This window comes from Sinocyclocheilus anshuiensis, unplaced genomic scaffold (genome assembly GCF_001515605.1).
Source record: "Sinocyclocheilus anshuiensis isolate Anshui unplaced genomic scaffold, SAMN03320099.WGS_v1.1 scaffold1560, whole genome shotgun sequence".
NCBI lineage: Eukaryota > Metazoa > Chordata > Actinopteri > Cypriniformes > Cyprinidae > Sinocyclocheilus > Sinocyclocheilus anshuiensis.
This window is the reverse complement of record NW_015554163.1, coordinates 82,758-105,891: the sequence shown is the minus strand read 5'-3', so window position 1 is coordinate 105,891 and position 23,134 is coordinate 82,758. Positions and strand designations below refer to the sequence as shown.

The window sequence follows — 23,134 nt, the reverse complement described above, 5'->3', positions numbered from 1 at the left end:
CATGCTTTACTGAACACAACACACAGACACACACACACCTGCAGCATCACCCTCTGTGCCCAAATGAACGAGTGACTCTGAATAAATAGCAGAGGCTGAGCAGGATCAAGGGATGAGGGCAGATGGGTAATTTGATTTGTCTTGTGTGTGTAAAACAGTCTCTCTGTCTGTGCTAATTGGCTGCGGGGCCACAGTGGACGCCGGGTGACACGACATCATTAGGGCAATGTCAAGCAGCGCTCAAGCATATCTGCTCACCTGAATATATATCCATGCATTACAAGCCCAGACTCTCAAACACACACAGAATGCATTTAACTCGCGGTACACTTCCAGAATTACAAGGTCACTGTATGCATAAAAACACGCTCAAAGGGCAAACGCAAACATGCAGAAAGAGATCTCGCCATAGTCTGTTGTAGCAGTAATTGGTAGGTGAGGCGATGTGTGTTTTCTCTCTGTTCGTTAATGCAAATGGCTTCCTCTAACGGGCAGAGCACAGTTGACTTTAGTGGGTTGAGCTCATTAGGAGTATGACAGACCATTCACCTCTCACACATGAGCTCAGATGCCAGCGGAGACAGAAAGAAACAATTATGCGCAGCGTCTGAGAGGCGTAGGCATGCAGACGCCTCTCCAGCTCCATGTTCATTAGATTGGGTGAGATAGAGAGCAGTGTGCAGGAGCGGGGGAGAGATGGAGCTAAAGCAGAACATAAAGAAACAGTTCAACCAAATTATGTCGCTCTAATTTTTGTGGAACGCAAAATGTGAAGTTACACAGAATATCGCTGCTGCTCTTTTCCATACAAAGACAAAAACAACAACCAGGGGCTGAACTTACATTTGGGTTCATTTACCACATACACTGTAAAAAATCCCTGTAAATTTACAGCGTAAATTTACAGTACTGAACTGTTTTCTAAAATTACGGTGTCTTACCGTAAATGCACACGTGATCGGTGGGGGAGGGGAACCAAAAGCTAGCTTGGTACAGGTGATTGACGCCGACGCATCGAGGAGCATCGGTTTCAGTGAAAGTTTTATATGCATGGATTTCATCTCAAGTTGAAGCTCATTTACAGGTAAGCAGATCAGAGTCTGAAATAAGTTTATTTGATATATTTATTTTTTATGTGGGCACAATCTTTTAATTTGCCTTTGACAGATTGTTGCCAACCCTGAGGTTTAAGATGGTGAATTAGCGTTAAGTGTGTGTGTGTGTGCGCGTGTGTGTAAGAAAGAGAGAGAGTGATTCTTGCAGCTAATTGCATGATTTGTTGTTTCCTAGTGTAAAATCCTGTAAATGTTAACCTTGTATAGAGGGAAATATAAAATATTTGCGTTCGGTGGGGGAGGGGAGCAACGGTTAGCTTTTGATACCAGTGAGAGAAGCGTCGGTCTCAGTGGATATATAGCCAAAACGGATTTTATTTCAAATTCAAGCTCAATTACAGATAGCAGATAACGGGGATCTGAAGTAAGTGCTTGATTATTTGAAACAATTATTTGCACAATCTTTATATTTGCGTTTTGCATTGGCGCCAACCCAGTGTGGTTTAAAATGGAGGATTTGCTTAATTTGCATTCTTGTTCCTAAGTTAGGTGTGTGTAAAGTTGGCATATATTAACCTTATATATAGGGAAATCGAAAATAGGCGTGTAAACTTAATTTGACTAAGGAAGCATATACACTTGCCGCCTTTTGCATGAGCACTTGACTTGATCGGTGGAGGATGAGGAGAAACGTTTGCTTTTTCGAAGTGACGCATTCTCAGTGGAAGCGTTGCGCGGATTTCATCTTAAGTCGTATCTAAAGCAAGTTAGAGTGTAATCTAAATATATTCTAACTTATAGTGGGCTTTGTGGGCTTTGTATATGAGCACATTTTAATCGCAGATTTTGCACTGGATAAATTTGCGCAAAAAACCTGTTAAACCTCTATATGTTACTTCATTCTGACACTTACATTATAACTTGTTCCTCATACTCGGATACAGTTGTGTATGTGTGTGTGTGTGTGAAGGAGAGAGCGGTAGACAGAATATTTTTAATTGTTTAATACGTGTTTTGAATGAAAAGGTGAAGCATGTCCTGTCCCAGGCTGAGAACATAGAGATGGCACACCTGCTTGTCAAGATTCTAATGTCCCACTTCCAGGAACATGAAGATGGACTGGTTTTGCATGCAGACGTAAGTATTTAATTTTCTTCTTTCCACTTCACTAAATTATATTATGTATTCTTATTTGTGTATTGTGTGTTCTCTACAGGTTGCTGCATCTGCATCTGATGTTGAGAAGACACTCAATCTGCCTGCCAGTCCTCGTCTGATTTTGCTGGGTTAGTGTGTCATTACATGTGATGAAGTAGAAACATTTACTAATGGTTGAGATATAAAATTGTTAACATTGCTATGGTACACGATTGTTAAAATTGAATTTTCTTGAAGGTAGTTCTTTGAAATGAGTTGTGAGAAAAATGTGTTAATTGTTATTGTTTTTATTTCTTTATTTTTTATTTTAGGTATGGCAGAGCCGGCAAATGCTGTATGGTAGATAAGCCTAGAGGGCTGTGTTATTTGTGACTGTGTCCAGTCAACATTTTTGACTGCAGTTGCAACAGTGTTTGCTGTGTACTACATCTTCAACCTGCAGTATCAAGAGGAGGCTTGTTGCACGTTAGAATTTCTTCAAACATGAAGTTACCAAGTGTTCAGCATGAGACGTGTCTGGTTTTGCTCTTTGTTCTACACCTGTGGATTGGATCAAGTAATGGGTTGCTCGTTCCAGGAGGTGAGATCAAGCAGTCATTCAATGAGAAACCATAATTCACAATGTAGTCATGATCTCTCATGATTTCTGTTTTGCTATGATAATTGTTTTATGCAGGTGATTATGACTTTGAATTGCGACTGGAAAAGAACCTCATCACTGCCATGGCGGGATGTGCTCAGATCCCCTGTGCATTTACTACTCCAGTGAGAGTGTATTCTGCCCAAAAGATCTGGTTCAGAGGCAGCCCTGAGCTCCCTCTCAGCCCACCAATGGTGGAGGAAAAGGACAAACTGATGTGGCCACTACTTTCCCCTGAAAATGAATGCAGTGTTATTCTGTGGGACTTCAGTGGGAACGAAAGAATCGAAGAGTACGGGCTCATGTTAAAATGGAGAACAAATGAAACACATTTATGACGAGAGGGTCAGAGTGTCTTATTCTACTGGTACGTATGTTTGACTTAAAGCAGCATATAATTTAAATTCAAATGGAGAATTAAGAACTACTTTTGTAAAACTATATGCTATCTGAATGCCATCAGTGTCGACTAGAATAATTTGTCACATTCTTGACCACTTTATTAATGGACATTTTTATAAATGTTTCAGCTATTTAGTTGTAATGTTGCAATGTAAGTGAGTGTCTGCATTCAGGTAAATAACACAGTTAGCTCTTCTTATTTTTTCAGCAAAACTGAACATCAGTCTTAACACTGAGGTCCTTGTAGCTGGAAAGCAGGCTTTTATAACTTGCACACTTCCAGATCTCTGCCTCGGTAGTGATCCAAAAGTAACCTGGAAGGGATTAATCTTATAATTAAGATTATTTTTCAATTTTAAAGTAGGCATTGGATGCAAAATTCACTTTTACATGGTGTTTGCTTATACATGTATCTTAGCAGTATGTGGACACAACCACCCTACAATGATAAAAATCCATTCACTCCTTTTTTTTTTTTTAATCCCCCAAAATCCTAAACAGTCTCAATTATCAAGCAGTTTTGATTTTCTGAGCAGTATGATGTCATATTGTTCAGGCCCCGCCCACAACCGCTGAAGTACTGTCCAATATTAGCATGTTTTCACCTTCAGCCAGTTGTACGAAGTACATCATTCTCTCCGTGCTCCAGCAGCTGTAGCGACAATGTCTTGTAAGCGATGCAGGTGTTTTGTAGTTTTGTGATGTAGAAGAACATAAAAATCTTAATTTTCTCCCGACATCAGAGCCACTGAGGAACGCAGTGCATTAGTTTTGTTTTTAATGGTAATGCGCCACTGCATACACCTAGATTCGTTTATGTCTGCGCAAATCATTTTACTCCAGACTGCTAATCTTTACATAGCTATGACAGTAAACACTGGAATCTAACAATGCCTTGGAAAAAAACAGTTAATCTTTAAAAAATTAAGCATAGCTACATAAACCCATATAGTAAATAAAAGAGTTATCGAATAAGCTTGTTCTAAACTCCTGAAACATTGGTGTTTCATATTTTAGAGCAGTCACTGCAATTTATGAAAGAAATCAATTAAATCTGTATGTGGGAGTGTGTATGAAAAAAAGCAGATGTAACCCCCTTTGTAATCCTTAACATTTTCATAAGTAACTGTAATTTAATTACATGTTTTTTCTCAGTAACTGTAACTGATTACAATTACTTTTATTTTGTAATTAAATTACGTAATTCCGTTACATGTAACTAGTTACTCCCCAACACTGCTCGCTGATAATGTTTCATGATTGTGCATCATGCAGCTCATCCTCAGATACTGAACAGCTCTGCATGCTCTCAGCAACAGGATCAGCTCACTTGTGTGTGTGTCAGTCAGGGAGTGCCTTTGCCTGATATTCACTGGCCTCTACAAAACAATGCTGATTTGAACATGGTCAGAGCATCAGAGGGTCACATCACTGTAAAAAGCACCTTCACAATGACTGTTGAGGACCTTACCAGAATCGGTTCTCCAGTGTGTGTCAGCAGAAATGAACTCGGTCAGACAAATATGACTCTTCCAGTAAATATGAATGAAGGTAAGCCAGCTGATAAGCAGGCACTGTTATATTTTTAGTGTTGGTTATGAGGCATATTTCAGTGTTCCAGCATGATTTTTTGTGTATTTGTGTGTTTACAGTAAAAGAGGAAGCATAAAATGGGTAATCCTAAGAAAAACATGGGGAACTGAAAAGCAACACGATGCTCATGAAAACACAGACACTCATGATGTTTGATGTGGTGAAATGTTACTGCCTGCCTGAACTGTTTCTCTTAAAACCCACAACACTATTTGCACCATTAGTAAAAATATATCACATTCTGCCCACGTGTATTCATATTTTCATGAAATCTCAGAAGAAATACAAAATGTCACTAAAACAAATGTTGTCTGTTGAAACCCCTGCAAACAAGCCTGCACTGGCCCTTTACGGGCCCACTTAGGGCTAGCCTAAGGGCCCCCAGTGGGCTGCCCAGAGGGCCCCTGAGAATTTGCTCCTTGGCAAAACATTGGCCCCTTAGCGCTGGCCCTGCTCAAGCAGCCCTCACTAGGCCCACACTATTAATCTACACCAATACATCTGTTTCATTTAAAACGTTCATTTTACATTTAGCATTTCACTTTCATTTAATTGATACTGTACAGTGCTAAAATCTTTGCATCTTTGGTCACATAGGTCTTAGAAAAGCATATAGGTGGACAATCAAAAGGCCTGGTGATTGAATTATTCATTACACTGACATTCTGTGTGATTTGTTTTTGGCAAGTAGTCTTTATCATTCAGTTTGCTTATATTTATCACATCTTTTTAATGCAATCATACAGTGCTGACACTAAAAATCAGTGTAGGGTTTTTATTAGGCTTCTCTGTTCACTGTTGTGTCATTACCATTTAATTTCCAAATATAACTGCCTACTTCAACATAACCACTGTTGTGTCATTACTATTTAATTTCCAAATATAACTGCCTACTTCAACATAACCATGTATTGCTGTTTCTGCAGGATGAAAGCAAAATACCAGAAAAAGAGGTGCCCTACAGCTCACTGGAAGAGGGAGCAGACACACTTAACACTGAAATCAACAAAAACACCATGAATCAACACTGTACTGGTTTCCTTGAGCAGCATTTATACTGCTATTTTCAGAGATCTGCTCGACTCAGATTAATAAGGCACTTAAATTCTTGACAACTGGTTTAGTTCCGTTATTCTTTTAAATGGTCATGACCTCCTGGTATTTTCAGCCTACCTTTTTTAAATGACTAATGCCATTCTGTTGGTGTTCAGAGCTTTTTAGATTGATGCAGAGTCATTTCTTATGCTAGTAGCATACCAAGTTGATTAATCTGAAAAAGGTTAAACTCTCAGGGGCAGCAGTGCTTTGTGAAATGTGCTGTAACAATTCTGTTAAAAATTTGTGCCATTTGGAAATTGTTCCTTTGACAGTGTTGTAAGAATAATTTCTAAAGCTTCATGTCCTGCGTTGACCCTTAAAATGACCCCTCTGTCTGCATATACATCCATAAACACACTGGAGACCAAAGAGCTGTAGCAAAGTGTATTTATTATCACTTAGGTGAGCTGAAGAACATTTGGGGCAGGAAAAGACGACGATCTTATTTCTTGGTCTCTTCTTCCTTGGAAAGACTTTTAATGATGTCCTCTTTCTTAGCCTGCTGCCTCTCCTCACGGCGTTTACGTGCCTCACGGGTCTTCGTACGACGAGCCTCCGCCTGATCACTGAGGATGAAGGGACACACAGATTAGCACTGCTCTTTACAGCAGAGTCAGACCATGTTTTATCACATTTACAGCTAATTGCCATAGAATATTCCACTAATTTTCCACTCAATTCAAACGATTTGATATGAAGCAACTGGTCAGTGTATTGATGTGGTGCACACTGGGTAATGTTATTTGGACACTTACGACAGGAGCTTCTTGCGGGCCTTGTCTGCCTTGAGCTTGTGAATGTGCTCCATCAGGATACGTTTGTTCTTGAACACGTTACCCTTCGCCCTCAGATACAAGCTGTGGTACCTGAAGGAGAAACAGAATTATACATTTATTTGTGAATCCACACTTTCAGACGGTATGTTCACTAAATTGTTAGTAACAAAAAAGGGATCTTGCCAAATCAATGTGTTGACAATATCAGTTATAAAATCCTGCTATACAGTTACTGAGTATCACTGCACAAAACTTAATGAAAACACGAGCTCACATGTGCCTGTCGATCTTCTTGGCCTCTCTGTAACGTCTCAGAAGTCGTCGCAGAATACGCATACGTCTCATCCAGCACAGCTTCTCTGGCATACGAGCATTAGCCGTACCCTTTCTCTTACCTGCAAGCAAACACAGCCAATCACAACACAGCCAGAAAAGAGCTCAAGTATGAATGCCCCCTTTTTACTGCCCTGGATTCCAGAACTATCTTTTTCCCCATTAATTCGCAAGACTGCATAAAGTCATTATTTGGATTGACATGATTCCTGTTCTCATGGCAATAGCAACTAATAACCAAATGCCATTAAACTGGTACACACCAACGCCCATATGACGACCCTTCCGCCGTGCCAGGGTATTCTTGCGGCATCGAGCACGAGAGTGAACGGTTACAGGCTTCTTGATGATCAGCCCATCCTTCACCAACTTGCGAATCTGCTGCCCTAAAAGATTTATAGGAAGATAATTAGTACTCCATGGCAAAAACGGATAGATTTCTCACCAAAGCAGAGAAAAGTACTGAAGGAGATCCTAATTACTTACGAGAATTGGCATTGGCAATCTCATTGGTTTCATTTGGATCCAGCCACACTTTCTTCTTGCCACAGCGCAAAACGCTGGACGCCAACCTCTTCTGAAGCCTGAGCATGCTGGAGAAAAAAAAAGGACAGTTTTAGATCAATCACAATTTTTGACATTCAGTACAAAATTTAGTTTCATAAGTTTGACAACTGAAATTAATACTCGTTTATTTATCCGTGGACTGCAACGATATACACTACTGCCTAACAGTTGTCTTTCCTTTCTATGAACTTGCCACCGCAATAGGTTTACACAATTGCATTTATATTTAGTCATTTAGCAGACGCTTTGGAAGCGACTTACAAATGAGGACAATGGAAGCAATCAAAATCAACAAAAGAGCAATGAAATGCAAGTGCTATAACAAATCTCATTTAGCCTGACGCAGTACACGTAGCAAGGGTATTTTTTTATTATTTATTAATATAACAAAATAAACCGGTCATCTTACTCAAATCTAGCAAAATATGGAAAGAGGAGGCCAAATGGCCTTCTATCTGCTCCTGTTTTTAGGATAGGCAGGCCGTCGAAGTGACCCTAGTCTATATACGGGGCATGTTTGAGCATGTTGAGCACTGCTAACCGGGCTAACGTTACACACCATATGGGCTTTTGCCGCCGATAGACAAAAATACAACATAGTAATGTAAAAGAAACGCACATTAAAACAAAGTACCACATAATGATGAACGTTTGCTAAAAACCTTTTACTGTGTACAATGTAATAGAACCCAGACGTTACGATTGCCAATATAACGACGCAACATGGCGATTATACGCATATAGCAACATTACACCATAAATCGTCTTCAGACGTTTCATTAACCGTTTATTAAAAAGTGTCAAGAACGTCTACCTCAAGATAGAACGTTTTTCTTAGTTCGATTCTTGAGAAAAAATCGAGTATTACACGTGTAAAGAACTTTACCTCATGGCTGCTACTCAGCGGAAGTTGAAAGAGGCTGTTAATGGCGGAGATTTACCGATTATACAGTTATATTCCGGGGAGGAGGGGTGAGATTACTACACAGGATATCAATCACAACAAAAGTAGATGGTTATGACAAATAGTTATAAAGGCATTAAATGTATTTATTCGATGTGCATTCAGTACTTTAACCAATTCTATTATAACTTCATCAAGTAAGAGTATTAATATACATATAAAGCATAATACGCCTACCTCGGCAACAGGAATGGTACGGTCCACAAATGATACTGCTGGGAACTGTAGGCAGTGGTATTTGTAGGCTAGTTTTTTTTAATGCTTTTTCATGAAAAGGCCACACGAGGACAGCATTTTACCTGTTGAAAGATGAGAACTTGTGGAATCTGTAGTAATGTAGTAGTGAATTCGTATTTGACAGATTGGTGATGTAAAAACAAATACAAAGTGCAGTATTAGAAGAATTAATGAGAATGTGCAAATAACTAGAAAAGAGGCATACTGTAGTCTGGGTAGCTTCCGTCTTGATTACTGGTTATTTTAATATTCTCAGTCTGTTTAGTCGTTTTTTATTCGTCTTTGACTGTTGAATGAATAAGAGGGCAATGCAGGAAACCAGGTAGGTAGTCTACTTAAAAAAATCTCATAATAACCCAGTAATTTTTAGCAAACAGGAATACAGATTAGACTGATTAACACAATAATATATCACATACACTATATGGACAAAAGTATTGGGACACCCCCTTCTAATGAAAAGGTTTGTCTACTTTAGTAATGTCCATGAGAAATTAATAAAGACTCGTCACCAAACACCAATAACTTGTTCATACACTAGCCTATATGGACAAAAGTATTGGGACACCCCCTTCTTTAGAACAGAAAAAGGCACTTCCAAAACTGTGGCAACAAAGATGAAAACATAATTCATTTCCATCTGTCTCTGTTGCAACAGTTGTTGTATGGGTATGACTGTACCCATATGTACACGTGATTGGTGTTTGGTGATGAGTTTTTGGCTCAAGGTCTGCATTTAAAGTCACACCAGAGGTGTTCAGCTGGGATTTCTTCCACACTGACTGGATCAATAATTTTTTTTAACCTTGCCGTATACACAGAGGCATTGTCATGTTAGAATAGAAAAGAGTCCTGTCCAAACTGTTGCTATAAAATTAGAAGCACATAATTCGCTTGCATATCATTATATACTTAAACTTTAAGATTTGTACTCATGGAAATTACTAATGTAGTCAAACCTGTTAATTACAAGGGTGTGTCACAATACTTTTGTCCATAGTGTATAAAAACAGCAACAATGGCCTACTGTGATGGGTAATTTATCGTTCACGTGGAGCAGCAATGCGCCGATGCCATTATGCACAGTAGAGTGGGGAGAAGAGCAGCCATCGTCCATCTCATAGTAATTTCGATTCGATCAACCAATCGGTGCGAAGACAGTCGACTAGCCCCGCCCTATCCATATCTGATTGATTGATAAGCGAAGGAGGGCGGGGCTTGTCCCTCCGCTGAACAGCTGGAGACTAGGCTCGTTGTAGTTGCGAAGGGAGAGGGTTTGAGCTCAACGCCGCCAGAGCTGGGGGCGCAACAGCGCAGTGACAAGCCATCTGTAAGCCACAGGAAGGAGGAAAACCACCTTCGTCTCTTTTATTTTACCTTTAATTATTTTACAATGCATAATAAACTGAGAGCAGGCTCTAAATGAAACAATAAAACCGAATTTAAAGTTGAAATCAATGGTACAGGAGCGTATAATGTCCAGGACGCCTTCCACCTCAACCCAGGAAATCCAAATGGACATGTTTGACCACCACGGCTCTCACGCTCAGGTAAGAGAGACACTGTACAGCTCATAGACAAGTGCGTGCAACCAGTGAAATACAAAATACAACCCGCCGCCCGCTATTTAAGAATGACTGAGTGAAAAACAGGTTTTGTTTACGGCGAGGATTAGTCGTTATCAGCCGTAGCTCATGTAGTGGTTACTTGGCAACAAGAAGGCATCTTTGCGCTCGCCACAAGGTCTTTTAAAAGTGCGCCTTGAGGAAATAAGCGACGGAAAGTTGTTTGTGTATGAGCCAAATTGTTTTGAATACGGATATTTGTTTGGGTATAAAGTGCATTTCCTCCGGTAATTATGAGATAACATTATTTCATCACCTAGCCCCTCTAGACAGCTGGCCTACTAGAGTATTGCATTTTTTATGACAGTCTGTTCTGTTGATAAGTTATGAACCATCACTGTTAAACAAGAGATCGCTTTTTTAAAGTACGTTTGATAATTAGAGCAGGGCTGATCTCATGCGCCGTTTAACGTTAAAGTTGATTAAAAGTGGAGTCTGCCACACTGAGTGCTGGAAAGATGATGTCAACATAAGCTATAAAACGTGATGTCATCACATAGTGCTTCCACCGCGGGGATTTTACCCCAAACCACGCCCACATGGATATATTATATACATTTACCAGACTATCTATCTATCTATCTATCTATCTATCGGTTAAAGACCAGATGTCCCGTAATGGTAATGGCATCAAATAAAATTTACCAAAGTGATTTTATATACAGCATATTAAATGCAAGTAAAGTGTCTGTTTCAAATAACTTTTGTGAAAATAAAATGTCAAAATATGGGTGAAATAATGTTCCATCGCCATTCAGTGTAGCCGATATATTTATGTAAAAATGAATAAACATACTTATTCTGACCTGTACTTTCAAATGATTAAAAACTTCTTGCTAAAAAGGGGTAATTGGTAAAGATCTATCTATCTATCTATCTATCTAATCTCTTACTGCAGCAAGTGTGCAAAATTACCATTTGCTGCCAAAAAACAGTAACAAAAATGCCCCAAACAGCTTCCCGATCACCATTTAGTTGGATTCAGTTCTGCTCACAAGTTTACATAACCATTGCAAAATATGCAAAATATTAACAATTTTTTTTACCAAATATGAGGGATCATGAAAATTGCATGTAATTCTTTATTTGGCTCTGTCCTGAATAAGCTATTTCAGATGTTTACATATGCCTCACAAGACAAAATAATAACCGAATTTATAAAAATGACCCTGATCAAAAGAATTGTAATAATGTGTCATTACCTGGATGATCCACAAGTGTTTATATTTTGTGATAATTGTTTACGAGTTCTTCAGAAAAATCCTCCAGCTCCTGCACATTCTTTGGTTTTCCAGCATCTTGTGCATATTTGACCCCTTTATCAGTGACTGTATGATTTTGAGATCCATATTTTTACACTAAGGGCAACTGAGGAACTCAACTGTTACAAAATGTAAAAACATTTTCTGATGCCTCACTCTGGCTCTGCCCTGTTCTCTGTTTGTGAATTGTTTCGGAGGACGGTTGATATATGAATGTACACCTGTTCCATACAGGCCACTTTCTGCATGTGGTGTGTGGATGATTGTTTCAGTAGTGTTTCTGATGGCTAGGGCTGTATTTATATAATGGACTTTATATAATGCGGTAGTGTGAATGTGTGTGACCTGTGCTGTGGAGAGGTGCTCTATCTGAATCATGTCTATACATAACTGTGAGGAGGCGGAGTGTTGAGAAGCGAGTGTGTATGTGTGTGAGAGCAAACCGGTTGAGTACAGAAAAAAGTGCATTTCCTAGTTTTGTTGATTTTTTGTTAAGAATAAGACCATAAGTGGGTATTTAATGTAGTTTTTAATTGGATTGATATCATTAGCCACACATGGTCAATTAAGGTCATGACACATAATTAAACTTCGTTAAGTCTTCTCTTCTCTTCTCTTATCTTTCTGTGATGAACTAGTGGTGACACTGTGTAACTCTAAAATCCTTCCCCCTGCCCCGTGGCACAGCTTTTCCTCCTTAATTACCTAATTAGCCTCAGAGGCTGTTTGTCAACAGGAAATCTCTCATCACCATAGCAATACATCCCTCCTCCTTCCCTTGACATTTTGCTGGCCTTTCTCAGATCTGGTTTTGCAGTATATAAGCATCTCCAGCCTCTCACAAACCTTTCACATTAAACAATTCATGGTGTTTAAAGATGGTTGTTAGATTAAAACATTTAATGTGTCTATTATATGTCTTTGGATGCTGTGTTGGGTAAAAGTACAGGTGGTTGCAAAAATACAAGAATGTTATTTTCAATGTTGTTATTGTGAACTAAAACTTTTGTAGTTATTGAAATGAAGATTAAATCAAATAATATATAAATAGTACATGAAACTTAAGCTTAAAAGAAGAACTACAATTACTGAAACTAAAACTGAAAAAAAAAATCTATATAGGAAAAAAACTATAGGAAAAATCGATATAGATAAAATAACATAAGCACACAACAAAATGACTAAAAGTTAACTAAACTTAAACTTGACTTAAAATAAAAATAAAAACTGGAAATAAACATAAAGGTTAATTCAAGATTTTATTATTATTATTATTATTATTATTATGTAAGTATTACTAAAACAACATTATTTTATAAGGTTCCAAACCAGTTATGATTAAAGGGAACAAGAGAGTAGCAAAGAATTAAAGACAAGGTATCTCAAACATAACAGGTTAAAGTCGATGTCAAATGTTGTTTTCAAACCATTTTACTTTTATAATCAGATGTATTTCAGAGTGAAACACATTCAAGAAGGAAAATGTAGTGCAGAACTTGATTTTATCCTGTAGCAATAGATCATTACAAACAAGAATTCAGTCAAGTCCTAGTTGCATTTCAGTTTTTTTTTTTTAAAGACACATAACACGTTTCTCATGTTAATCTTGAGTACCTATAGACCAATTTAGAGTAGACGTCACAGTTACGTCACTTGCAGCTGCGCGCGCATAGTGGTTGCAGAAAAACACTGGGAACAAGTGGAGGTAAATGGGTAAAATCCATGGAATAAAAGAAAAAAATATTTTTGTGCCTTTTGATGTCAAGATGTCAATGCAAATAATTTTTATAGAATACTGTCGTCATTTGAAGCTAAACGCAGACGTTTAAATGGACATAACGTACTATGGATGAAAACTGCTATGATTACTCTACTTTTAAAGCATAAATTCGATTTAAACAATAGGTCTACATAATATTCACATATGCTGTTCATAGGGGACGTATTGTATTAGCCCTACAGTTACAGCATGAAATATTATTTAAACCTTACTATTAACAATTTTACATAACATTTATTTACTTTATCTCAAAATTCTGACTTTTTTCTCTCGCAAATGCAAGTTTATATCTCCTAATTCTACAAAAAACATCATCCCTGTTTCGGATCTGTAAGACTATCCCACTCTCTAACGTCAATTTCGTTGAATAACAGTGCTTATCGCTGGGTGACAAGCTCTTGTAATATGCGGAGAACATTTTGAAAATGACATCTAATCAATATAATTTATAATCTTTTTAAACGTAACTATTTTGTACCCTAACCGTGAAATTCTCTAGCTGTAAAGGCTATCTCTCCCAGGTTTTCTGCAACCATGATGCGCGCGCATCCTGAATGTTTACAAACCGGTAATTGGTCTATAGAGTAGATCATCTGCAAGCTGTAACATCGACACAAATAAAACAGGAACAAAAACTTTTTTGACTTAAATTAACTATGGCTAAAAATCAGATTCCTCCATATTCGATCCAGAATCGGATCCCAACATCTTCCTAACTTGAATGAAGCACGTTGATGGGTGTGGTCTTGCTCTCGCACTCTTCCGGGAGAAGTGCCCATACATGGAATTCTGCCCTTTATGACGTCCTATAGGGCCATACTCAAAAAAAAAAAAACTTTTAGAAATTTATACGAACCCTGAAGGAGTGTATTTGGCACAGAAATACTCCGTCAAACGTCCAACTTGAGACTTTGGTCATGTTTTGCATGAGAATCCAACTCTTTTGCAGTGTAAATTAAGAATGCATGAAATAGCATTAGATCCCCCCTTTAAGCTTTTAGTACAGGGGTGCCCAAACTCGGTCCTGGAGGGCCGGTGTCCTGAAGAGTTTAGCTCCAGCCCCAATTAAACACACCTGAACCAGCTAATCAAGCTCTTACTAGGCATACTAGAAACTTGTGTGTTTCAGGTGTGTTGAGGCAAGTTGGAGCTAAACTCTGCAGGACACCGGCCCTCCAGGACCGAGTTTGGGCACCCCTGTTTTAGTATATTGTTAATGTTTACATTATATTTCTGCATTATTTTAAGCATTTCTTTACTGGGAATGATGCAAACAAGCGAATTATGCACAGCAAGACCAGGATTGTGCCTTAAGGAACTATAAATTGAGTTAACTGATTTTATATTGACTTTAATAATATTGAAATGCTTTATCTAAGGTAAAGAAGTATTTCTTGTGTCTGGCATATACCACAGTAACTTGCAATGGCAGTGCTCAATTATGCCTTTTTTGTAACCATAATGGCTATTATGAACCCTTTATGATGACGCAATAGCAATGCAGACAGTGCGGTTCTGTCCTTCTGTTCGGTTTTAAATTAATGTTTTATGATTTCACTGGCACTCATAGAGGCAAGACCTTGGGAAATTACCAATATTGGGAAAGCTACAGCATTGTGGTTTGATTTATGCAATAGTTTCCAGTAAGCTTGCAACTGGTTTGTGTCTGTAATCATAATATTGTGCAGTTGTTGAGGCTTGTTTTCTGTGTGTTCCCAAAATCAACTACACAGCAAAAGAATTTGTCAATCTTTGCATTAGTTTGATTTTATATATTTTATTTCCTTAACCGCAAAAAGCATTTCATATTATATTTGAGACATTCAAGCACAAAATTATTACACAGCACCTTTCAGATGTTCTTCCCCATGAAGCAGTTATGTCAGTATTAACTGTCTGGACCCTGTATGACCCCTAGATAATAACTTTCCAATCTCATTTAGATGCGTTTAATTTTTTCCCGTTAAAGTGCTTTATCACATCCAAACTTTAAGCAAGTAATTCATAGTTGATTCCCTGAAAGGTCTAAAACCCTTTCAAAACATTGATCTGTCTGTTTGCGCATCTCAACCAGCCCAACATATAGCAACACTGGATGAACCAATAGTGTGAGTTTGGGGCAGGACTATCTGTTTGTCAAATGAGTGTCATACGAGGTCATAGAATTTGACAACAATCATTATTTAACACACTTTTGCACATTTCTTTTTAAACTAAAACTGTCTGCTGGTTGTTGTAGTTGATTGCCTGATGGAAAGGGGAAGGAGTTGTGGGATTCAGGTGAAGAAAAACAATGGTTTTGCAAGCATTTATATCAGAAAGCTTGTGTGCATCACTGTGAATGCTGGTTTTGAGCATATTACAGTCTTGCCTTATCCATCAGGGTCTTTTAGTGCCACAAAACCCAATTAGCCTTCTTCTGATCTCCATGGCAACGGAGTCTGGCGCCTATGAATGCCACATAGAGGGCCCTGCCGAGGGCAGCCAGGCCATTGGCCAATGTTAAGGCCAATCAGATTACTGATTCCCAGAGAACACTGGCGGACATGAGTAATTATGGGTAATCATATCTGGACACAGAGACCAGGCCAAGAATCCATATTTTGTGTGTGTGTGGGGGGGGTGGTAAACCATGCATACAGAAAAGTATCCATTCTTTTCTAATTTCTTTCTCTCTCATGTTTCAGGGGAAGTATGCAAAGAGGAAGAGCCGTTTCAAACGTTCAGATGGCAGCACCTCCTCAGACACAACCTCTAACAGCTTCGTCCGACAGGTAAGACGCCCAAATGTCTTGTGTCTGTCACTCTTGCCTCAGTCGCAGAAGCCATTGTAAGGTATAATTCTCCTTTTTGAACCATCATGCACCATGAAATGTGGTTTTCAGGTTCTCAGCATCCATTTTAAAACAGTTACATGCCAACTTATAGCTGCATGCATGGACAGTAGCTCCAATCATTTCCATACCGACCTTTCTTGTGGTAACAGTGTGAGGTCAAAGGCACTGGCCTGTAGTTTCTGCTGTTGGTCTGTGGGTGTTTGTGCACTTCTTCTCCTTTTCATTGGAACATCTCTATTCTTTGTGTCTGCAGGATGCAGTTTAGCCAGTCTTTGTTATTTCAAGATTTATTTTAAAATGGGAACAAACAAATATGCAATGTACATTTTTAGCAATGTTAAAAACAGTTCTGCCTCTTAATATTTTTGTAGAAATTGTGATACACTGTTTAAAAGAACAGCGTTTATATCTAAATCCTTTGTAAAGTTTTAAATGACTTCGATCAATTTAATGAATTAACTGAGCATTCTCTTCTATTAAAAATATTTTTACTACTAACAAACCTTCGAAAAGTAGTATATTTCAATCAATATTGGATAACTGTGCATGCCTATTTCTTCTATTTTTACACCTGAAGTTCATTTCTAAAAACAGAAATTAATTAATTCATAATTTAATATCTCTGGTAAATGGGATCTTTAGCAAATCTCAAAATGAATATCCATTTGTCATACTACTTTATAATGTTGTTGTGATGTCTAAATTCAGTTGTAACTTTTGATTTTTGATTAATTTTTTTTGTTTTTGTTTAATTATTTAGAAAAAAAAACATGGAATTTTAATATGAGCCATGTATCAGTTTTCGGGCATGGAAATAATTATCGGCTTATCATTTTGGTCTGAATTTTAATATTCTTGCAACCCTAAATGTAGTCAGGTCCTGTAAGGCAGTATATAATACATAGTTCGTATCAAGTTTTTCTTTTTCTTCCCCTCATGTCCATTTGACATTTTAAGGAAGGTTCCTGTGTTATGCTGAAATGTGTCCTCCTCTCCCAAAGCCCTCCTCGTAGCCCCTGCTGAACGACATTTGCCCATCCACAAGGGGTTTTGTGCTAAAGTACCTCCTCCTTGCCTGCCAGCAGGGGGATCTTTACCCCCCCAAGCAGACTGGAAAGGTTGACTCCCAGCCATTCCTCTTACATAGGCTCAGAAACTTGTGTACCTTTAAAGATGAAGATATTTAATGCTCCTGTAAGGACATACCTTAGAAAATTCATGAATATTTATGATCATATAGTACGTTTCCACATGTGTCTGCCCCCTCTTTGGCAGCGGAAAGTATGAAAACCTGTGTAGGCCTTGGTCTCATACACACCCACGCATATACACATGAACAAATATATACACACACACACATACACGGTTGTGCTCTTATACTGGCCAGGTTTCCATGGTGACAGGGCCTCGAATCTCCCCGCAGCATGCTGCACAGTCGGAAGAGGAGGAGGCAAATGGATTAGTGTGCTTGTGTATATAGGTGCGTGCGTGTATGTGTGTGTGTGGAAGCGTACACGCCGATGTGCTGATTGCTGAAGAAAATGTGTGCTCGCAACCAGCCGGGGTTGTGTTATCAGTCCCACTGTCAGACTCAGACACACACACACACACACACACACACACACACACACACACAGTATTGTGTTGTGAGTCAATGGGTGTGGCTCTCAAGCCAGTGTGTATTAGGATGAGGCCCCTGAATAATTGACCCCCTTATCCCCACGGGCTCTCCTGATGGATCACTTTCTAATTTTCCCATTAGTTTGGGTGCCATTAGATCAGACCTCCATGGTTTTGGCGCTGAGGTTGAGTGCTTCTTGGCTCTCTGAGGGCCGGCTGGTGTGTTTGATCATGTTTCTTCATTGAAACAGATTTGGAGAAATCTAGCATTACATCACTTGCTCACCAATGGATCCTCTACAGTGAATGGGTGCCGTCAGAGTGATAGTCCAAATAGCTGATAAAACATCACAATAATCCACAACACTCCTGTGCATCAATTAACGTGTTGAAGTGAAAGTTTTATGTGAACTATTGTGTGTGTGTGTGTGTGTGTGTGTGTGTTTACTGTGTTTGTTTGTCTGGGTTATATCTGTTTTGTCTGGAGTAGCACTTTTATATTTATCTCTATGGTTTTATTGCTGGATAAATACAAGCGTGGACAAATATAAAAGCGTAGCATGCAGGAAGTATTTGAAAGAGGATAAGGAAGATTTATAGCATGTTTTTATGTCTTCAGTCAGGTTTAAAGAGGATGTATTATGAATTTTCCTGAGGTCCATTAATTTAGTTGTGTTTTTTTGTAGCATATTTTAGTTTTACATTACTTCTTTCCACCTTCTCTCTGTACCTGTATCTGATAATTAAACTGTCTGTTTTTGCAACTGCACTTTTAAAGGTATAGTTCACCCAAAATTTAACATTTGCAGAAAATTTTTACCCTCAGGCCATCCAAGATGTAGATGAGTTTGTTTCTTTCTCAGAACAGATTTGGAGAAATCTAGCATTACATCACTTGCTCACCAATGGATCCTCTACAGTGAATGGGTGCCGTCAGAGTGATAGTCCAAATAGCTGATAAAACATCACAATAATCCACAACACTCCTGTGCATCAATTAACGTGTTGAAGTGAAAGTTTTATGTGAACTATTCCTTTAAAGGGGTCATGAACTGCCTTTGTTTTTTATTTTGTACTGTTCTGTGAGGCCCAATTATATTATCAAGATATTTACATCAAAAACATCATGATTTAGAGATTATAGGATATTTTCTGTCGAGTTTTTAACCCCCTCATCTGAACGCTCCATTTGAATAGACGTGGCGGATTGTATACTCAGTACATATCAAGCTATCTGTAAGAAGAGACAAAGTAATAGTGATCACGTAATGAAAACAGTTACTCAAACTTGTGTGTTGTGACTACTGTCGGATCCAATATAGTCGGCACAGCATCATCTTTCAATTTCAATCTATTTGAAAATCCTGTCGAATTGTGCCTTGTTTGTAAATGAAATCCGCGGTAAAATGAAGTGAACAAAGGACAAAGTTCTTACTGACGTGGTCTGGCACTTCATCAGTTCATCAAATGAAGTTCATAGTTTAGTTTCTGCACAGACCTGCTTTTGCCGCTCTTGTCATTTACACGATTAAGTGGGCGGGGCTGAATATGCAACGACGTAGAAGTAGGCATTGATCTTGTTCTGCGGAGGCGGTGTTTAGCCACACTATTACATCATAGAGTAGAACATACAGTAGAGTAGAACATTCCACAACCTGTCATTTTGGCTGATTGGCTTCAATATAAGCTGTTTTTAGACTAACGACAAATTCTTGAGTTCTGAAACTTACAGGATGTTTTATAACACAATGACCTCTTATATATTTTGATTTCTCAGTTCATGACCCCTTTAAGAAATATGCCCCTTTAAATGTTAAATATAATTTTTGTTTTAAGTTCCAATATTTACTGTATGTTTTCATATTATATCAAGCTCTTTTGTTTCAAAATAAACTTTATTCTTCATTATATGTTTTTAATAACGGATACACAAACGCATATTTTCCACCAAAATTTTTTCTGTGTTCTCATTGAGCCATAAAGGCGAGAGAACATAACAAAGATGGTGAGTGGTGACAGTCAGAGTGTTATGGTGAGGTGATGGGCGAGTGGTGTTGGATATTTACATTTACATTTACATTTAGTCATTTAGCAGATGCTTTTATCCAAAGCGACTTACAAATGAGGACAATGGAAGCAATCAAAATCAACAAAAGAGCAATGATATGTGAGTGCTATAACAAGTCTAAGTTATCTTAACGCAGTACACGTAGCAAGGTTGTTGTTTTTTTATTATATAATAAATAAAAAGAAAAACAGATAGAATAGAGCAAGCTAGTGTTAGAGGGTCAAAAAAAGATAGAAGAGATGTGTTTTTAGCCGATTCTTGAAGAGAAGGACAGGCTGTTCCTTAGGGTCAAAGGTCGCCCTCTAGTGGTTCTGACAAACACCTACCACTTGAGGATGTCAGTATACACCAGTGGCTGGGACTCTTAAAGGGGTCATATGATGCTGCTAAAAAGAACATTATTTTGTGTATTTGGTGTAATGAAATGTGTTTATGCGGTTTAAAGTTCAAAAAACACATTATTTTCCACATACTGTACATTATTGTTTCTTCTCTATGCCCCGCCTTTTTGAAACGCGTCGATTTTTACAAAGCTCATCGGTCTGAAAAAGCGAGGTGTGCTGTGATTGGCCAGCTATCTAGTGCGTTGTGATTGGCCGAATACCTCAAGCGTGAGACGGAAATGTAACGCCCCTTACCATAATCGCGAGCTTCATCTTTCAAAATAAATGTTGGCAGAGTCTTAACTTTGATAAAGAATATCTCTTTGGTTTTGAGACTTTAGTCTTTGCAACTTTAGGGATCGTATCTATTCACGAACAGCTTATAACACTCCAAAGAGAAAGGAAAACTTGAAATCGCATCATATGACCCCTTTAAAGTCAAAATTTATGTTGTATCTTATTTATTTATTTATTAGTTTTCTTTGTACTTTATTTATTGGTGCTGACATTTGCATTGATTCATTGAGCAGACACTTTAAGTGACATTGTTTGTTCAAGTGTTTGTTCAGCTGACAAGCACTAAATCTATTACAAGACAGTGGTCAACTAATATGGATTTTTCAGTGACTGAGGCCAATAACTGGATTGCGATATATTATACACAGTTGCAGGAAAAATTATGTGAACATTTGAGGTTTGCAGAAAATGTGGGTATGTGATGTGGCTTTACCATAAATTTCTGCCTAAATTGGATATAAAATTTGATATGATTTTCAATTACTTCACAACAATAGACAAACACAATCAGCTTAAGCAAATAGTAGAAAGCAATGATGCATTATCATGTCTTCACTGAACATTTTAGGAGTCAGGAGTCCAAACAACACGATTGCAGGTATTGGTCAGATTCACTCTGTTCTCGGTTCAACTAATTTTTACTATGCTGTTCATTAGTAATGCCTGATTTTAACCACACCTCAAACATGCATGTAAGAAAATATGGAAGACTAAGAATTGTTTGTTTGACTTAGGGCTGCACGATTATGACAAAAATCATAATTGTCGATTATTGCCTTGAAATTATAATTGCAATTATTAATTACGATTATCACAATTTACATTGAATGATGTTTATACCATTGTTTGATGCAACTGCATGCCGTATTTTTATATGAAAATAAACAAGCTGAAAACACTCTTAACTGAAAAACCTTTAGTGCTTTTCTATAGTATTAAGCCTCAAATGTCAACTATACATCGGATTGGTTTCTTCTTTAAATTATAAAAAAAGTAAAAATATAAATGGTATTATAGTGTTATACTAAAACTAAAATTAAAACTATGGAAAAACCCTTAAGATAACATGTAGAAAGAGAAAAACATATCTTAAGCGTGCAGAATAACGTAAGTGGACTTTAAATGATTAATTGTCACTTTGAACGATTACATAATTGTGGCATCCATAATTGTAATTGCGATTAGAAATTCGATTAATTGTGCAGCCCTAGACTTTGACTACAACAAATATTTTCCTGCAACTGTATTTGATACTACCAATCAAATGTTTAGGGGCAGTAATATTTTTTTAATACTCAAAAGTGACTATATTTATAAATATCTTTTATGTAACAAAATATTTCTATTTCAAATAAAAGCTGTTCTTTTGAACTTTCTATTCATCAAAGAGTCCTGAAACATTTTCCAAACATATTAAGCAGCACAACTGTTTTCAACATTGATACTAATAATAAATGTTTATTGAACAGTAAATCAGCATATTGGAGTGATTTCTGAAGGATCATGTGACACTGAAGACTGGAGTAATGATACAGAAAATTCAGCTTTGACATCACAGGAATAAATGACATTTCAAAATATATTTAAAAAAAGCTCATTTTAAATTGTACTAATATTTCACAATATAACGGTTTTTACTGTATTTTTTTTTTTGTTTAAATCAGCCTTTTTGAGCAGAAGAAATGTATTTCAAAGACATTAAAGACCCCAAACTTTTGCACAGTAGTGTTCTAATACAGTTTAATTATAGCAGTTGAGATATACACATATATGGTGAAAATAAATATGAACTTTTAACCGAAACTGTGCATTAACTACTGGATGACCTCCCTGTTGGTATATTTTGGAAATAGCACAAGGAAGAACAAACACTTCTGCAGGCGCGCACTTACTGGCTGATAATGTGAAAGTGTTCGAATACTGGCTTTATCAGCCTGACCAATATATATCAGTTTATCACTATTAACAAGGTCACACGCAGGTGATTTTGAACTAAATGAAGCTGTTCTACTTGTGTGAGTCAACTTCTGGTGGAGTGACTGACTAAACGAATGTGTGGGATCCACTGGTAACAGACACAATGAGTCAGGTGGCCTCCTGTCAGAGAGGGGATTGTTCAAAAGGGTCTCTCACTACCTCCTCCTGCTCTTTCTTTCTTTCTTTCTTTCTGTCTCTGACATTTACATTCCCACTCTTTCTGGCACTCGCCACTCTATACCGGAGCTAAACACGAGAGAGGCTGAGAGAGAGAGAGATCTGCCCCTGTCTGTCACAGCTAAATTTAACCCCTCACTCTGCAAATGTAGCACAAGTCCTGCAATTTGACCCCCAACCCCCCCCCCATTTCTCTCTCTCTCTCTTTACCCCCTTCAACTTAGAAACCGAGTACAGGTTTCAGCTCTGTGTGTGTGTGTGTGTGTGTGTGTGTGTGTATGTGTG

General features: G+C 37.9%; 2 protein-coding genes, 1 long non-coding RNA gene and 1 pseudogene across 4 annotated transcripts in view; 3 read left to right on the top strand and 1 right to left on the bottom strand.

Moving 5' to 3' along the window:
• The first annotated feature begins 965 nt into the window (after positions 1-965).
• LOC107670913 (uncharacterized) lies at positions 966-2,685 on the top strand. The gene is made up of 4 exons (XR_001632135.1): positions 966-1,084; positions 2,082-2,192; positions 2,272-2,341; positions 2,525-2,685. It is a non-coding gene; the product is annotated as an uncharacterized LOC107670913 (long non-coding RNA).
• An 11-nt stretch (positions 2,686-2,696) lies between these two features.
• Positions 2,697-5,024, top strand: LOC107670905 (uncharacterized; annotated as a pseudogene).
• Positions 5,025-6,316: 1,292 nt separating this feature from the next.
• On the bottom strand, positions 6,317-17,765 carry LOC107670912 (60S ribosomal protein L19). The gene is made up of 7 exons (XM_016463735.1): positions 17,761-17,765; positions 8,509-8,518; positions 7,542-7,648; positions 7,319-7,441; positions 6,997-7,117; positions 6,702-6,812; positions 6,317-6,512 (listed from the first exon to the last, which is right to left on the bottom strand). The coding sequence occupies exons 2-7, from the start codon at positions 8,511-8,513 to the stop codon at positions 6,389-6,391; spliced, it is 591 nt and encodes a 196-aa protein (XP_016319221.1). The 5' UTR covers positions 8,514-8,518; positions 17,761-17,765; the 3' UTR covers positions 6,317-6,388.
• Positions 10,075-23,134, top strand: part of LOC107670911 (voltage-dependent L-type calcium channel subunit beta-1-like) — a 37,256-nt gene continuing 24,196 nt past the window's right edge. For both annotated transcript variants that reach the window (XM_016463734.1, XM_016463732.1), the window contains exons 1-2: positions 10,075-10,373; positions 16,178-16,264. In XM_016463734.1, the coding sequence (XP_016319220.1) occupies positions 10,281-10,373; positions 16,178-16,264 (180 nt within the window). In that variant the 5' untranslated portion in view covers positions 10,075-10,280. The remainder of the gene's footprint in view (positions 10,374-16,177; positions 16,265-23,134) is intronic.